The sequence below is a fragment of the Ascaphus truei genome, chromosome 4, assembly GCF_040206685.1.
Source record: "Ascaphus truei isolate aAscTru1 chromosome 4, aAscTru1.hap1, whole genome shotgun sequence".
NCBI lineage: Eukaryota > Metazoa > Chordata > Amphibia > Anura > Ascaphidae > Ascaphus > Ascaphus truei.
Window position 1 is genome coordinate 213105646 of NC_134486.1, and position 16069 is coordinate 213121714.

General features: G+C 40.2%; 1 protein-coding gene across 3 annotated transcripts in view; it reads left to right on the top strand.

The window, feature by feature from the left end:
• The window catches only part of AKT3 (AKT serine/threonine kinase 3), a 642459-nt gene that overhangs the window by 458861 nt on the left and 167529 nt on the right, over positions 1-16069 (top strand). For all 3 annotated transcript variants that reach the window (XM_075596830.1, XM_075596831.1, XM_075596832.1), the window contains 3 exons: positions 7112-7243; positions 9049-9114; positions 15446-15514. In XM_075596830.1, the coding sequence (XP_075452945.1) occupies positions 7112-7243; positions 9049-9114; positions 15446-15514 (267 nt within the window). The remainder of the gene's footprint in view (positions 1-7111; positions 7244-9048; positions 9115-15445; positions 15515-16069) is intronic.

The following is a 16069-nucleotide window of genomic DNA, read 5'->3' on the forward strand; positions in this document are numbered from 1 at the left end:
CCCCCCACTTCCTCCATCGGCATCCGGTTGAACTGCAGACCACTCCCCCTGGTTGAAACTAGGGGGATGTCTCGCCGCTTTGTAGGCTGACCCAGCACTGGGGCGGAGTGAGTCATAGTCCATGAGGGCGCGGCTCCAGCTTTCGCGCCAAACTCCCCAACTGGGTGGAGTTTCCTCGTTGCCGCCAATCCTGGCCAACAATTAGCAAACTGCAGAGTTGCAAGACTTTCTGCAGCTGGCCCACGCGGTGTCCCGGGAACGTGGGAACCGCCATTTTGGTAAGTACTGTCCTTCATATTTGAGGTAGCGTCTGGCTGTTTGTTTATTGGTGTGTAACAAAGTCCATTTCGTTCCTCCCATCTCGCAAGGCTGTCGTCCTCACTATTCTCGGGGGTATCTTCCCGAGAACATAGGCATGACAAACACGGCGCAGCCACGGCTTTCACGCCATTCCATAACAAACACACAAGAGTCTCTCCTGTAGCTTGTTCTCCTTCCTCATCCCGGCATCCTGGACCTTCTGCTGTTTGCAGATCCTCCATTCTGACGGTCGCTTCTTGCTCACTGTATACTGGAGTATTGTACATGGAGCTCCGCTCTGCGGGGCAGCTACCACATCCGTACAATAAACATGCCTTGTGCACCACCTTGTGTACCTAACATAGGTCTAACTCGTGTTTGCACTACCTCAGGCTAGGCTCACTCTCTGTGTCTACTGTATATCCTTCCTCCCAGTCTGTGCTCCCTTCGGTAAGTGATCTGGAATGGCTAGAGTACTCTGGGGCTTCCATGCAGTACTTGGGCGTCTACCTCTCTTGGTCAGCCTAGTGCAGACCCTCTCCAATAGTCCTGACCTAGTTAACAGGCTATCCCTTCAGGCGTCCTACCCCTAGCGCGACCTCAAGGTGACTCGGACAGCTATAGCCCCTCTCCAGACCCACTAACTCCTCTCAGGTTCCCAGGGTATCCCTGCGGTTCCATCCCAACGCAGCACAAAGTGGCAGCATACACTTTCCCTGTTTCCTAGTGTGTGCCTAGCAAAAGCCTGTCCTGTTTAATAGATATATATATCTCAGCAGCGCCTCCAATTGTAACGGGTTTCCCCCCCCCCAATCTCACATTGGCCCGGGTACTCTAATAACCAACCCCTATTACGTGTTAGTGTTTGGTGGTGCACCTGTAGGCAACAGGACTCCTGAGTCTCCCGGTTGATGTTATTAGGGGATTTCCAGCAGGACAGGTAGCTGAGGTAGTGGATGCGAGTTCAACTTACATCATGTGCAGCGCCTCCACCTCATCAGGATCTGTGCTTCCGCAGGGAGATGGTCCTGGTGAGGAACTCCTTCTTGGTGGTGCCATCCACTGCTGAGTAATTTCACACTCACACAGTGGGGGTATCGGTAACAAGGTCATCTTTATTGTAGACGGTGATGTAGCAGACTGCCCCATGCAGCTGCCGGCTCTAGCCGCACATCTCTCCGTGCTGTCCCTTCGCCAGGTACGCCCTTCCGAATTGAAGTGGGATTCCCTCTTCTCCTAGGGAGATCCTCTCTGCGCCAGGTCCCTGGACACAGAGTGGCTTAGACAGGCCGATTGGTCAACCTGGACCGCTAGTTACTTCACTAGGGTCACAAAGTGTTCCTACAATCCCTTATGCAGGCAATACAACTTCCCAACAACTTTCCACAGCTGCTGGAACACACTATCACTAACTGTGTTGTGCCTTATATACTTCAGGAGGCAGGCGCATCCCTGATGTCACTATCCAGGGACTCAGAGCATACAGCCACTCCCCTCCATACATAGGGCACCTCACCAGGGTGTGAGGGAAAACCTCCATAACTACTGCTGGCATACCTGTACTTACCAGGACTTACTGCCAACAGAGAGGAAAGTAATATACCATTATTATGCATGGCTATACATGTAACTACTGCTAGTGAAGAGCAGCCATGTGTGGTCATTTTGTGAAATCTGCTGTTAAAAATAGTCCTACAGGCAAATCAATATTTTTTTTTCCCATTGAAATGCTAAATACTGGATTTGGTAATAGCAAACAATGTAGAAGTAATAACAAATATTTAAGTCTCGGAATATTTGGGAAACCGTGATCATAACATGGTCTCATTTGAAATAAATGATCAAAAGCCATATTACTTGGGTACAACAAAGACTTTAAACTTTAGAAAGGCAGATTTTAATAAATTGAGGACTAATCAACAAGGAATAAATTGGGATGATGTTTTTGCAGGGAAACAAGTGGAAGATAAATGGGCAGTCTTTAAAACATTGTTAGAAAAGCACACTTATCAGTGTATACCCTTGGGTAATAAATACAAAAGAAACAAGTGTAAACCAATATGGCTAAATAAACAGGTAATGGAGGAAATGGAAAAGAAGAGGCAGGTATTTAGATTCTTAAGTCAGAAGAGATGGAGGCATCATAAAATAATTATAAGGAATGTAACTAAAGTTGCAAATGGGCAATCAAATTAGAAAAAAAGAAAATGAAAAAAGGATTGCAATTGAAAGTAAGATCAATTATTATTTAAATACCTTAACAAAAAAATTAGAAAAGAAAATATAGGACCCTTTCAGTGTGAGATGGGCAGGCAAATTATTAGAGATAAAGAAAAAGCAGAGGCATTAAACCAATTATTTTCCTCTGTATTTACCACGGAAGAATCAATTTCAATAGTAGTGCCACAGGAGGAAGCCACAGCCTCTATATTAACGAACAATTGATTAACTGAGGAGGAAGTTCATAGGCGGCTTGATAAAATTAAAGTAAATAAGGCACCTGGCCCCGATGGCATACATTCAAGAGTTCTTAAGGAGTTAAGGTCAGTAATAGCCAAACCATTACATTTAATATTCAAGGACTCCATTTCCACAGACACAGTACCACAAGACTGGCGTAAAGCAGATGTGGTGCCAATATTTAAAATGTGAGCTAGATCACAACCGGGGAATTATAGACATATACGCTTGACATCCAATAGTCGGGAAGCTACTTGAAGGTTTAACACAGGATAATATTCAGAATACCTAATAGAAAGCAACATTATTAGTAATAGTTAGCATGGATTTATGAAGGATAGGTCATGCCAAACTAACTTTCTTAGTTTCTTTGAGGTGGTAAGTAGCAATTTAGACCAGGATAATGCAGTTGATGTGGTCTTCTTAGATTTTGAAAAGGCTTTTTATACGGTTCCACACAAGGTTACTGTACAAAATAAAGCAAATTCGACTCAGTAAAAATATTTCGCATGGATTCTAAATTGGTTGAAGGATAAACAACAGAGAGTTGTAATTAATGGAACTTTTTCATGTTGGACTAAAATTGCGAGTGGAGTACCTAAAGGATCGGTACTAGGACCCAGGGCCACAAACAGGGGGGGGGGCTGCCGTGGTTGGAGTCCCGGGCCCGGAGTGTCAGGGGGCCCGGCCGCTCGGACACCCTGTGCGGCCGTCAGGGCCACCAAGAGGGGGACAAAAGGTAATGGTGTTCCGGGCTGGAGGCTGGGGAGGCTCGGCGGCCGGTGCTGTAATTGGCCTTGACCTCTGGCTAGGTCAGCAGCCGGTCCCTGGCTGTCCATCAGATGCAGTCCTTCCTGTCCAACACCGAGCTGACTGCTGTCAGTGTGCCTCAGCTTCCAGTGTGCGCTCACTGGAAGCTCGTCGTGGGATACAGGGTGAGGAGGTCTGCAGCTGATGGAGAGTTGGGGCCTGGCTGCAAACGGCCGCCAGACCCTGCAGCCACCGGTTCCGACCATCCCCAAGGTATGTCTACTTTTTTAAATATGTATTGGGGGGGAGTGGGGTCTTTTTATATGTATTGTTTTTTTTTTTATATGTATCGGTGGTCTTTTTTATATGTATTGGGGGGGTTTGTATATATTTGGGGAGGTGGAGGGGTTGTATATATATTGGGGGTGTTTTTTTGGTATATGTTTTGTGGGGGGGGAATTATGTGAGGGGGAGGGAATTGAGTGAGAGTGGTGTAATTGATGGAAGGGAGAGAGGAGAAAGGTGGGGAGAGGGATGAGGAAAAGAGGGAGTAGGGGAGAGAAATACATGTGAGGCGGGGGGCAGGGATTGAGGGAGAATGGAGTAATTGATGGAGTGGGGGCAAAGTGAGAGGTGAGACAGAGGGGAGAAAAATACTTGGGAAAAGGGAGGGAAATACTGTAGAGGGGGCTCACAGGGTGTAAAATGGGGGGCTCTTGAGGTGTGAAATAGGGCTTGCAACACTGCCATTTAAGTGAACGTTGCGCCCTAAAAACAAAATCATGGTAGGTGTGCTATGGGTAGAGGGGGGAGGGGCCTGCTCCTTGCATTTGTCCTTGTCCAAGAATTCTGTTGGTGGCCCTGCTAGGACCCCTGGTTTTTTAACTTGTTTATAAATGCCCTTAAGGTTTGCATAGAGAGCAAAGTCCCCATGTTTGCTGATGACACTAAATTGGGTAAGGTAGTAGAATCAGAGCAGGGTGTAATTTCTCTCCAGAAGGACTTGGATAGACTGGAAACTTGGGCATGTAAATGGCAGGTGAGTTTTAATATAGATAAATGTAAGGTTATGCATTTGAGAAACAAGAATAAACAGGAAACATATATATTAAGTGGGGGATAAATTAGGAGAATCCTTGATGGAGAAGGATTTAGGAGTGCTTGTAGACAGCAGGTTTAGCAGTAGTGCCAAAAATCATGCAATAATTGTAAAGGCAAACAAGATCTTATCTTGCATTAAATGGTCAATGAATGTAAAGGAAGTAAACATAAATACACCCGTTTATAAAGCATTACTAAGACCACACCTTGAATATGGAGTACAATTTTGAGCACCACTCCATATAAAAGACATTATGGAACTAGAGAGAGTGCAGAGAAGAGGCACCAAATTAATAAAGGGGTTGGATAATCTGATTTAGAGGCTAGCTAAATCAGATTTGTTTACATTAGAAAAGAGGTGTCTAAGAGGGGATAAGATAACTATATACAAATATAATGAAGGCATATATGTGGCACACCAATGCTTAAAGATATAAATAATAAACAGTTCTTTCTTCTTTGGTGTTCACCCTCTGTTGACCCCGGGGTCTCAAGGCTGGATCCACATAAATGTAGTAGAAATTGGAGATAGCGGTGGCACACAGGAGACTTTAAATGGAGTTCAAAAACCTTCTGCTGTATTTAGTACATCAGAGCAATAACAAAGCAGTAACGTTTCAGGACAATCCTGTCCCTTCCTCAGACCTACACCTTACAAATGATTATCACAAACAACTATAAATACTCCTAGGGGCTGAAAAAATCACCTAACCCCCAACACCTGTGAGACAAAGCTGAGCAGCCACTGCAGCCAGATTAGCCTGATACAACGTTGCTAGGCAACGCGCCGTCTAAGTCAACAAAGAATAGAAAAAATAGAAAAACACACCGAACGTTTTTAAGCAGCACAGCATTGCAACTATGTGTAGCGCATGTACCACCCCATCCCCTCCCCCTCCTCTGGGAGATACACGGCTAGTTACTGTCTCTGTGTGGTGCTGAGGCATACCTGTTGGTCCAGGAAAGCTGAGTGGATCTGCGGTGTAGTGGAGATCAGGACAGGCTTGTGATGTCACCTGGTCCGGTGTCAGCGCTTCTAGCTCCAGGGAACTCAGGGGGCAGTCTCCATTTGAAGCATTATCTCATACACCTCCTCACTGACTCAGTCCAGGCAGGTATATGCAGTCATGTGAAAAAGAAAGTACTCCCTCTTTGAATTCCATGGTTTTACATATCAGGACATAATAACACTCATCTGTTCCTTAGCAGGTCTAACAATTAGGTAAATACAACCTCAGATGAACAACAACACATGACATATTACACCGTGTCATGATTTATTTAACAAAAATAAAGCCAAAATGGAGAAGCCATGTGTGAAAAACTAAGTATGCCTTATGATTCAATAGCTTGTAGAACCACTTTTAGCAGCAATAACTTGAAGTAATCGTTTTCTAAAGAAAAAAGTGATCTGCGTCAAAAAATTGTGATATTGTGCTCTTAGTGATCTAAGTGATTAAATAAACAATGGTAACCTGTTTACAATAAAGGAGGTTATGCTGCTGCGCTCGTGGTACCGCTCCACAACCAAACTAGTGCAAAAACAAAGAAAGAGACAGCGCAAAAAACCTCATTGTGCAACATATAAACAAAATTGTCTTAGCAAACTGGTAAGTATCACACGTACATCAATATGGTTTAATTAGGCAGAACATGTTATGGACATGTTACCAATCTATACTCTGGATAGGGGACGTCTAGTCAGCTCACTTCCCGCAGGTCTCGTGGAACAGCTGCAAACCAGCAGGATACAAACACAGCGATCGTCGCCACAGGGGAACTGCCGCCACAGAGGAAGAAACCACTCCGGTTCCGGACACCGCAGTGGAAAGTCTCACAGCCTGCAGTTAGCTCCTCGATCGCCAGCTGTAGATGCAGTGACCACCGCCACACAGGAGGGAGATACTCCGGCTCTGTCCACCGCAACGGGAAGCCTCACCATCAGCTGCTCACTCCTAGAATGCCAGACGCGCATCCGTGACGTCACCGAGCGGCGTCAGCGTAGGATCAGTGTCGCACGCGAGTGAGTCACTGCGTGGGGGAGATGGAAGTCCCGCAAATGTCCAGAGTCAAAGATAGACTTACAAATATTGGCATAAAAACCTCCAATAAGAGAAAGATGAATGCGCCCTCAGTCCTGCCAATATTTGTAAGTCTATCTTTGGGCATCTTTTTAGAAAGAGAAAAGGTATACAGGGATATACCTAATAAGTAAACATGGGGAGGAGGCTGATCTAGGGAGTAATCTGATTGTCAGTCAGGAAGGAATTTATTTTTCCCCTTATGAGATATCATTAGATGATATTTCACTGGGTTTTTTTGTTTGCCTTCCTCTTTAAATATACTGTAAGTACAAATATAGGATAAAGTATCTGTCGTCTAAATTTAGCATAGGTTGAACATGATGGACGTATGTCTTTTTTCAACCTCATCTACTATGTAACTATGTAACTATGTTTATATTTAAAATGCTAATTATGTTTTTTATTTGTTTGTACAGACAATGAATGATTTTGACTACTTAAAATTACTGGGCAAAGGTACTTTTGGCAAGGTTATTTTAGTTCGGGAGAAAGCAAGTGGAAAATATTATGCAATGAAGATTTTGAAAAAAGAAGTAATAATTGCAAAGGTAGGATTATGATAAATGCTTTGTAATTGTAACTTGTTTAATAATGTTACTTCATTTTTAATGCAAAATAAAAACAAATTCTAATCAAGAATAATCCTAAAATGAAACACTTACGTTTTCACTCACATAATTTACATGTTATGATTACTAATGACAGAGGTGCAGCCCCATTTGTATTAGCTCTTAAAAACATTGTGTAAACAATTTAACAATGCAGTTGGCTTTCATAAAGAAATGTAATCATGCTTACACAAAGTTCAGATGGGTTGTTTTTTCTTTTTAAGTGACATTTTATTTTTATTCTGTGTTTTCTCAGTTATTTTTTTAATTAATAATACATATAGAATATCTACAATATATGAAACCAGAAGGCACATTATAAATACAACAAGAATATATAGGTGGAGATATAGTATCTAAAGATGGGGTTTTGCTATGCCAAAGAATGAAAATTATTAATTCCTAACGGTACAGAAAAACAAAAGCATAGCTAGTAAAATAGGTCAATATAAGAATATGTGACTGATCAAGAGCTAGAGTATATTTTTCCCCTCAAAATTATTACCTAGCGTAGAAAAGGAGGAGCCCATGGTATTGTTTCGTAAGAACCATGTCTGTTTTAATGTTAAGCTTGAATTATGTTAAGCAGTTCACTGGTGGGTCTTTACATTTTCATAACTTCCCATACACTTTCTTGCACTCTTGAAAAGTTTCCTCGAAGTTGCCTTTTCATGGGATGCTGTATATCAATGAAGATAAATGTACTTTATTTGCAGTTACAGTTATTTATCGAAATGTTAAAAAGAAGAGCTATGGCTTTGAGACTAATAAGCCAAGGACATAAACATAAAAATGGGAAATGCCGGGGCACCTTTTCTGCAACCTATGAACCCATTGTCTATGAAATAAGATTTTACGTTTAAAGTAGCCTAATGATGTTCAGTCCATGATCAGAAGAGAAGAGGAGGACTTCCTCTTCTGTTCCTGAAATTGTACCATGGGCAGTTCAGGCCGTCTACCCAGGAGACAGACTATGCATAATACTCTGGTACCATGAGCTGTCCAAAACAGAAAAGCAGCAGTTTGTGCTTATGCTTCATGGAAATCTTTTGACCCCCTTTGCGTAAAAATGTGCAATCAGTACTGTATACATTTTTCATAATTATTATACTCACCTCCTAGACTTTAAAACTGATTGTTTCATTCTATTTTAGTAACACCAGCACACAGACCCATGCTACACATGTCGTCAAAGGTGATTTTTAATTTGTATGAAGTGCATCTTTCGTAGGGCTACCAGGAGCCTATTGTCTTTACTCGTGTTTAGACAAAGGGCATCAGGGACAATAGTTTTTCAAGTATAATCTAATCCTAAATTAAGATGAGGATGTGGAATCCAAAATTAGATACAGCTTTCATTTGGAGCTCATAACGAACTTGAAAAATTAAAGATGTGGGTTTAGAGCGGCAATCATGACTTTTCCTTCAAATACTAGATATGTTTATCCTCATCAATATTTTATCCGAAAATAGAAAACAATTGAAGTATATCAAAATGAAAGGCGTTATCAAGAGAAAAAAGGAATGTAAAAAATAATAATTTGGCTTACAGTTTTGTAAGTCATCATACTTTTAATTTATATTTAATAGAATTAAGAATAGCGTAGCTTACATTGTTGATTTACAGTACCAGCTACCATTAAACCATCGCACCAGAAAATTGACGTTTTCTCTTTTATTACACCCTTAATACAGCATGGAAGTTTTCAAAAAGCCATATATAACTAATGTTCTCTAATCTTCAGGATGAAGTTGCACATACGCTCACAGAAAGCAGGGTATTAAAAAACACGCGGCATCCTTTTTTAACAGTAAGTAACCACTTATTTCTTGTTATAAGAGAAATCCGAGCAAACATTTTACACCTAAAGGGAAAAAACTGTAGACTATTGTTTAAAGATAGACAAGGTGCAGCTGTGACTGTATTTGAACATTCTGTCCTATTTTAAAATTAACTTGCAAATTAGCAAGTGTACAGATAATGAACATAGCTATTTTCTGTACTTTTTCATATTTTAACACATCTTCTCATGCAATAAAAGATGAAAAAGGCATTGTTTTGAAAATGATACATCCTAAATGTTTTTCAACTTTTTTTTTTTTACAAAGATTTCAAATCAGTCATGTCAATTTTTATATAAAGGAAAAATGAAAACAACAGTCATCACTTTAAAACCCCTTGAACCCCCCAGTTGAAAAATCAGTTGTGTTGGGACCAATCGTAGTTTTACAGTGCTGTTAGACCAGCAGTTGTTCTCAGCTGCTTTCACCCTTTGATGTAGCTAGCAATGCAATGCATTACAATATATATTGTTTTATGTATTAAAAATGAAATATGGAACATTTGCAGTATTTGTGTGATTTGATGTAACACCACAATGAAAACAAATCCATATTATGGATGTGAAAGACTGGTTACCCCATTAATTAGATGAATAGATTAATAAAGAATCTTCCTCATATACAATAGGATATTGATGTAGAGACTGACGCTCAATATAAGTGGTTAGATTCACAGAAAGACTGTAGACATAAAGGTAGATGGGAACTTGTCATAGATCCATATCATCATGTATGTAAAAAGGAATTAAGGGGGGGCAAAAATAAAGGACCTAGCGGTCAGTCAGCCAGACTACCGCAGATTTGGTCCCACCGCACACCCCACTTAATAACCACACACTTCCCCATATAGGGTCCAAGGTAAGAATATAAGGGCTATTGCCCGTTACCTGCCCAAGGGGGTACATTGAAGTCCAGAAATCATCTGTAGGGTAGTTCCACTGCGTGCAATCCTGGTAGGGTAAACAACAAAAATGAAGAGAGCAAAGGAGCACTGTTGGTAAGAGAATCCAACGGAAAAATCCTATAGGAAAAATAAAGGGCACAACTCCAGACTAAAACTGAGGGTAATTTATTCCATAAGTACACAGGGACAGAAACACAGCCCACGCACCAACGCGTTTCGTCCCGTGGGGACTTTATCAAGGTGAGGTCATATACAATAGGGCCACCAACACTTGATACTTTTGATCGCCCATGTTTGACAACATACCATTGAAAGATAACGTGATGATCATTCTTCAAGATAAAGATAACGTGATGATCAGGTCTTTTTAGAGTTTTTCATTATTTTTTTAGAATTAAACTACAGTACATATCTTACTGTGAATTGGTGGATCTTTTTCCTTTTCTTGAGAAACTACTCGTATTCTTTATTACACAAAACTAATTAGGCACTCCAAAACATTACTAGATAATATTATTTATATCAAATCTAAGATTTAACACCATCGATAAAGCTAACTTTTTAACTCATCTTTTACAAAAGTTATCAAGAATGTTGTACAGAAATTATAGGTACAATATATATATACAATTTATATGGAAGTGCAAAGTTCTAGAACAGCAAAACCCCTACTCCTTTTATTTTTTACCAGATGGGATCTGGGTGGTCCCTCTCCTTTTATTTTTTACCAGATGGGATCTGGGTGGTCCCTCTGTGGTACACCACACTTTTTCCAGATCTGAGGACTCTCCTCACACCCCACCCTCCCCAATTTCCAAGATATTTACTGGTGAAGATACCAGGTTTAAATCTTCCTCCTGTGTAAGTAATGTTGCCACCAAAGTGGGGACCAATATGAAGCCGTAACATCATTGGTTGCGGCTTCCTCTTACACAGCCATTTACACCCCACCATGAAATCAGGAAATAATACTGGTAACTTCACTAGCAAGTATCTCGGGAGCGGGTATCCCCGAAGCTGAAAATAGGGGGGGATTGCTGCTTTAAAGCACCAAATAGGCTATTCAAATAAATGTCACTGAAGGCCTAGCACCGCTTAGTAATTGTGGTCAATTTTACATCAATATTTCATTAGCAGCAAACCTCTTTAGCATGCAAGGGTAAGGGATAGGGTATTAGGACTATTAACCTCCTAGTATTCATAGAAGTTATAAGTGCATGCATCGTTCAAGTCTTCATGACCATTGTAGGTACTAAGGGGTTAATAGAAACAATTATGAGGGAGATTAATTGTGCTCTGATGCAGTTTATCTCACAGTGATCCAGTATTAACTGTCATTCAAGCCCATGGCAGTTAATTCTGGATTACTTTGTGATAACCTGTATCGGAGACTAAATCATAGCGTATGTGTCCCTTCACTAATGAAGATGCAAAGTACCTTTGATAACTAAATGGCTCGAATTTGCAAAGGGGAATTATAATTGTGAACAGATCACCAGCAATTATTGCTGTTTTTTCCCTTTGCCAAAATGCCACATGCAAATTAGCTGTCTCATTGCCTTTCTATTTTGCATACATAATTTGTATTGAATTAAGTAAGAATTTTAAAAATTATTCAAACAAAGAGAAGCAAACATTTTTTTGCAAAGACAGGTTATCAGATGTTATTGATTATGGCCACCAAATTAAACTTTAATGTAGCATGTATTATTTTGAATAAGGAAAAAAGAACAATGCTTTTTATGGATATCTACAAACTTGGCCAACGTGAAATTTAGGCACCTTTGAAAGGTTTCCTCTGTTTTTAGCAGGTGCGAAAGGCACATGATTTGTCTTTGCAAAAACTAAATAAAAATGCCAAGGCAAAAGCATCCAGTATGTAAATATATATATGGGGTAAGGGGAATAAAGAACATCAGCCCATATTTACCAAGCAGTCTTCAGAATTTGATCATATGACATGCTTTTTTTTATAAACTTAATATTTTGAAACATATATTTGTAGTGACATAATTTGTGACCTAATATTAAAGGGTTCACGTTCAGTATGCTGGTCAGGGACCCTTAACTCTTCAAACCGTTGTCAGTATCTGGGAAATCCATAATCATATTCACATTTTTTATTACCCAATATCCAAAAGTTTTATAAGGAGCAAAGCATTTCAACAACAGGATCTGCGAACCATGATGAAACTACATAGGGGCTTATTCTATATACTGTGAAGCGGACATTTTCACCCACAATTCCCCATTTAAGTCAATAGGGAATTTTGTCAGAAAACAGCCCGATAGTCTTCTTCAGAGTATATTGCACAAGCCCCTTCATAGAAAAAAAAAGCTATCTGGTTGCAAATAAACTGTTTCCGTCACCCTAGTACAGGAGTCGGCAACCTGCGGTTCCCAAGCCGCATGCGGCTCCTCCAGCACCTACATGCGCCTCTCCTCCATTCGCAGGTCACCGCTCCCCAGATGCTGCGCCCCCCCCATGTAGTGTGCGTGCATGTATTTGGGGGTGGTAGTGTATGTATTTATGTATTGTGTATTTTAAATGACAAACTGTTTTGCATAGAAAAACAATGAAAAAAACGAAATAAAGGGACTTATTATTGTGATATGCATTTTATTCCGCCACATATTTTTTCTTTTCCCTAATTCCGATTAAAGTAAGTTTGTGATATGTTAATGCTTATACAGGATATACCTACAGATGCAGCGGCCGTTATTCGAACAAATCACAGAGCCGTTTTCGTGTGCGCTGTTGTACTCCACGTGGCATTAATGCCGCCAATCGCCCCAGGCACACGTGTTTATTGTGGTTGCTTTGTTTGAATTTCATGGATTGTGTGCAATTAAATGCAATTAAATGCAATTAAATGAATGAATTGTAATGTGTACAGTACTGTGCTACTGTGTCAATTTCAGGTGTTTAAAAGCCAGAACACTAAAATGCAATTTTCTGCACTCGCATGCTCTGCGGTACGGTTGGAATGGGTATTCCGAGGTATACACCGAGTGAAGTGTTTCAAAACGGCCGCTGCACCTGTATACAGTGTTTACAATATATGTTTGTGGGGGTGTAATATTCATGCATGTGTTGCGGCTCTCAGAATATTTTGGACAAAGACATTTTTTATAAAATGGCTCTTCTTCCTTAAAGGTTGCAGACCCCTGCCCTAGGCCATATGATAGCTTATTGCATGTCCCTTCACTAAAAGGTAATTAATTAGATTTTGGTGCTAGTAAATTCTGGCAGGAAAAAAAATAATACAACAAGCAACAGAGAAGCCTAATGCTACATCCAATATGACAACAATACACAAAGCATTGTAAGCCTGTGAACAGGGTCTGCCTTGTTGTGGCGCACAGGCTTACAATGCCTCGGCCAAAGTGTTAAACTAAATGACCCTTTTTCAAGAGAATATATAAGTATTTGACTGTGTATTTTTGTCATATTAGATGTAGCATTGGACTTTTCTGTCGCTTGTTGTATACATTTGTCACGTTCATTAGCTCTCCTTTTTGACACTTACATACATACAGTTAGGTCCGGAAATAATTGGACACTGACACAATTTTCATAATTTTGGCTCTGTACACCACCACAATGGATTTGAAATGAAACAACAAGATGCAATAGAAGTGCAGACTTTCAGCTTTAATTCAAGGGGTTGAACAAAAATATTGTATGAAACGTTTAGGAATTGCAACCATTTTCATACACAGTCCCCTTATTTCAGGGGCTCAAATGTAATTGGACAAATTAACACAATTATAAATAAAATGTTCATTTTTAATACTTTGTCGAGAATCCTTTGCAGGCAATGACTGCTTGAAGTCTGGAATGCATGGACATCACCAAACGCTGGGTTTCCTCCTTTGTGATGCTTTGCCAGGCCTTTACTGCAGCTGTCTTCAGTTGTTGTTTGTTCGTGGGTCTTTCTGTCTTAAGTTTTGTCTTCAGCAAGTGAAATGCATGCTCGATCGGGATGAGATCAGGTGATTGACTCGGCCATTGCAGAATATTTCACTTCTTTGCCTTAAAAAACTCATGGGTTGCTTTCGCAGTATGTTTTGGGTCATTGTCCATCTGTAAAGTGAAGCGCCGTCCAATCAACTTCGCTGAATTTGGCTGAATCTGAGCAGACAATATATCCCTATACACTTCAGAATTCATCCAGCTGCTTCTGTCTTCTGTAACATCATCAATAAACACTATGACCCAGTGCCATTGTAAACCATGCATGCCCATGCCATCACACTGCCTCCACCGTGATTTACAGATGATGTGGTATGCTTCGGATCATGAGCCGTTCCAAGCCTTCTCCATACTTTTTTCTTCCCATCATTCTGGTATAGGTTGATCTTAGTTTCATCTGTCCAAAGAATGCTGTTCCAGAACTGGGCTGGCTTTTTTAGATATTTTTTGGCAAAGTCTAATCTGGCCTTTCTATTCTTGAGGCTTATGAAAGGTTTGCACCTTGTAGTGAACCCTCTGTATTTGCTCTCGGGAAGTCTTCTCTTTATGATAGACTTGGATAATGATATGCCTACATCCTGGAGAGTGTTGTTCACTTGGCTGGATGTTGTGAAGGGGTTTTTCTTTACCATGGAAAGGATCCTATGATCATCCACCACTATTGTCTTCCGTGGACGTCCAGGCCTTTTTGTGTTGCAGAACTCACCAGTGCATTCTTTATTTCTCAGAATGTACCAAACTGTTGATTTGGCCACTCCTAATGTTCCTGCTATCTCTCTGATTGATTTTCTTTTTGCAGCCTAAGGATGCCCTGTTTCACTTGCATTGAGAGCTCCTTTGACCGCATGTTGTGGGTTCACAGCAACAGCTTCAAATGCGAATCCCACAAATGGAATCAACTCCAGACCTTTTACCTGCTTAATTGATGATGAAATAACGAAGGAATAGCCCACACCTGTCCATGGAACAGCTTTTGAGTCAATTTTCCAATTACTTTTGGTCCCTTGAAAAAGAGGGGGCTACATATTAAAGAGATGTAGTTCCTAAACCCTTTCTCCAATTTGGATGTCAATACCCTCAAATTAAAGCTGATAGACTGCACTTTAAGCCCATATTCATTATTTAACTGTAACTTGAATTTATTTTGGTACACAGCCGAAATAACATAACTTGTATCAGTGTCAAATTATTTCCGGACCCAACTGTATATATTTTGTGGGGGCTCAGGGATTCCTAAAAAGAGCTTGTGTGTTTGTTAATGGAAAAAAATAAGCCTTTGAATAGGTAAAGGTGCATCCATATAAACTGTAGGTATCCCTGGAAATTCTAAATTTCGACAGTATTTTCTGTGAAGCATATCAAATTTAGCATTTTATTGTAAACTTTCACTTTCCCTTAACATATTTTTCTTTTTTCCTAGTCTTTGAAGTACTCATTCCAGACAAAAGACCGTCTGTGTTTTGTGATGGAGTATGTAAATGGAGGAGAGGTGAGTCAGTCTATTGTGGAATGCAGCTTGTATTATCTTGCTAATAGGGTCACCAAGAAAACATACTGGTATTGAAAACAGTATATTTAAATGATTTAAATTAGCATATATTAGCAAATGTGACTTAACCTGACTTTAGTGATCTTTGAAGATACGTTAAGGCTTAATGAGACATTAACTTAGTAATGGTCCTCAATCAATTTGGATTACATTTGAATTGGATTAAAGGCATGTTAAAAGCATAGCACCCTTTTGTGGATCTTTGTCATGGTGAGCAGAGACTTGAGAGGGGTTTGATTTAATCTGGCTCTACTCCCTCTTGTGTGATGTCACTTGTGTGTTCCATTACTTTTATTGCCTCTTTGGTAAGAATTGAGAAGCACCCCCCAATTTTGAAGCCCCTCAGAAATGCAATTTCTAATTCTTTTTCAAAGAAATAAAAGTAGTCATAAGGTTACATTTATACTGTATAAGAAAATCAATTAGATTGATACATTTTTTACATTTACTCTGTGGTCTGGACCCTCCGGCACTGATGGATCACGTGATCATTAT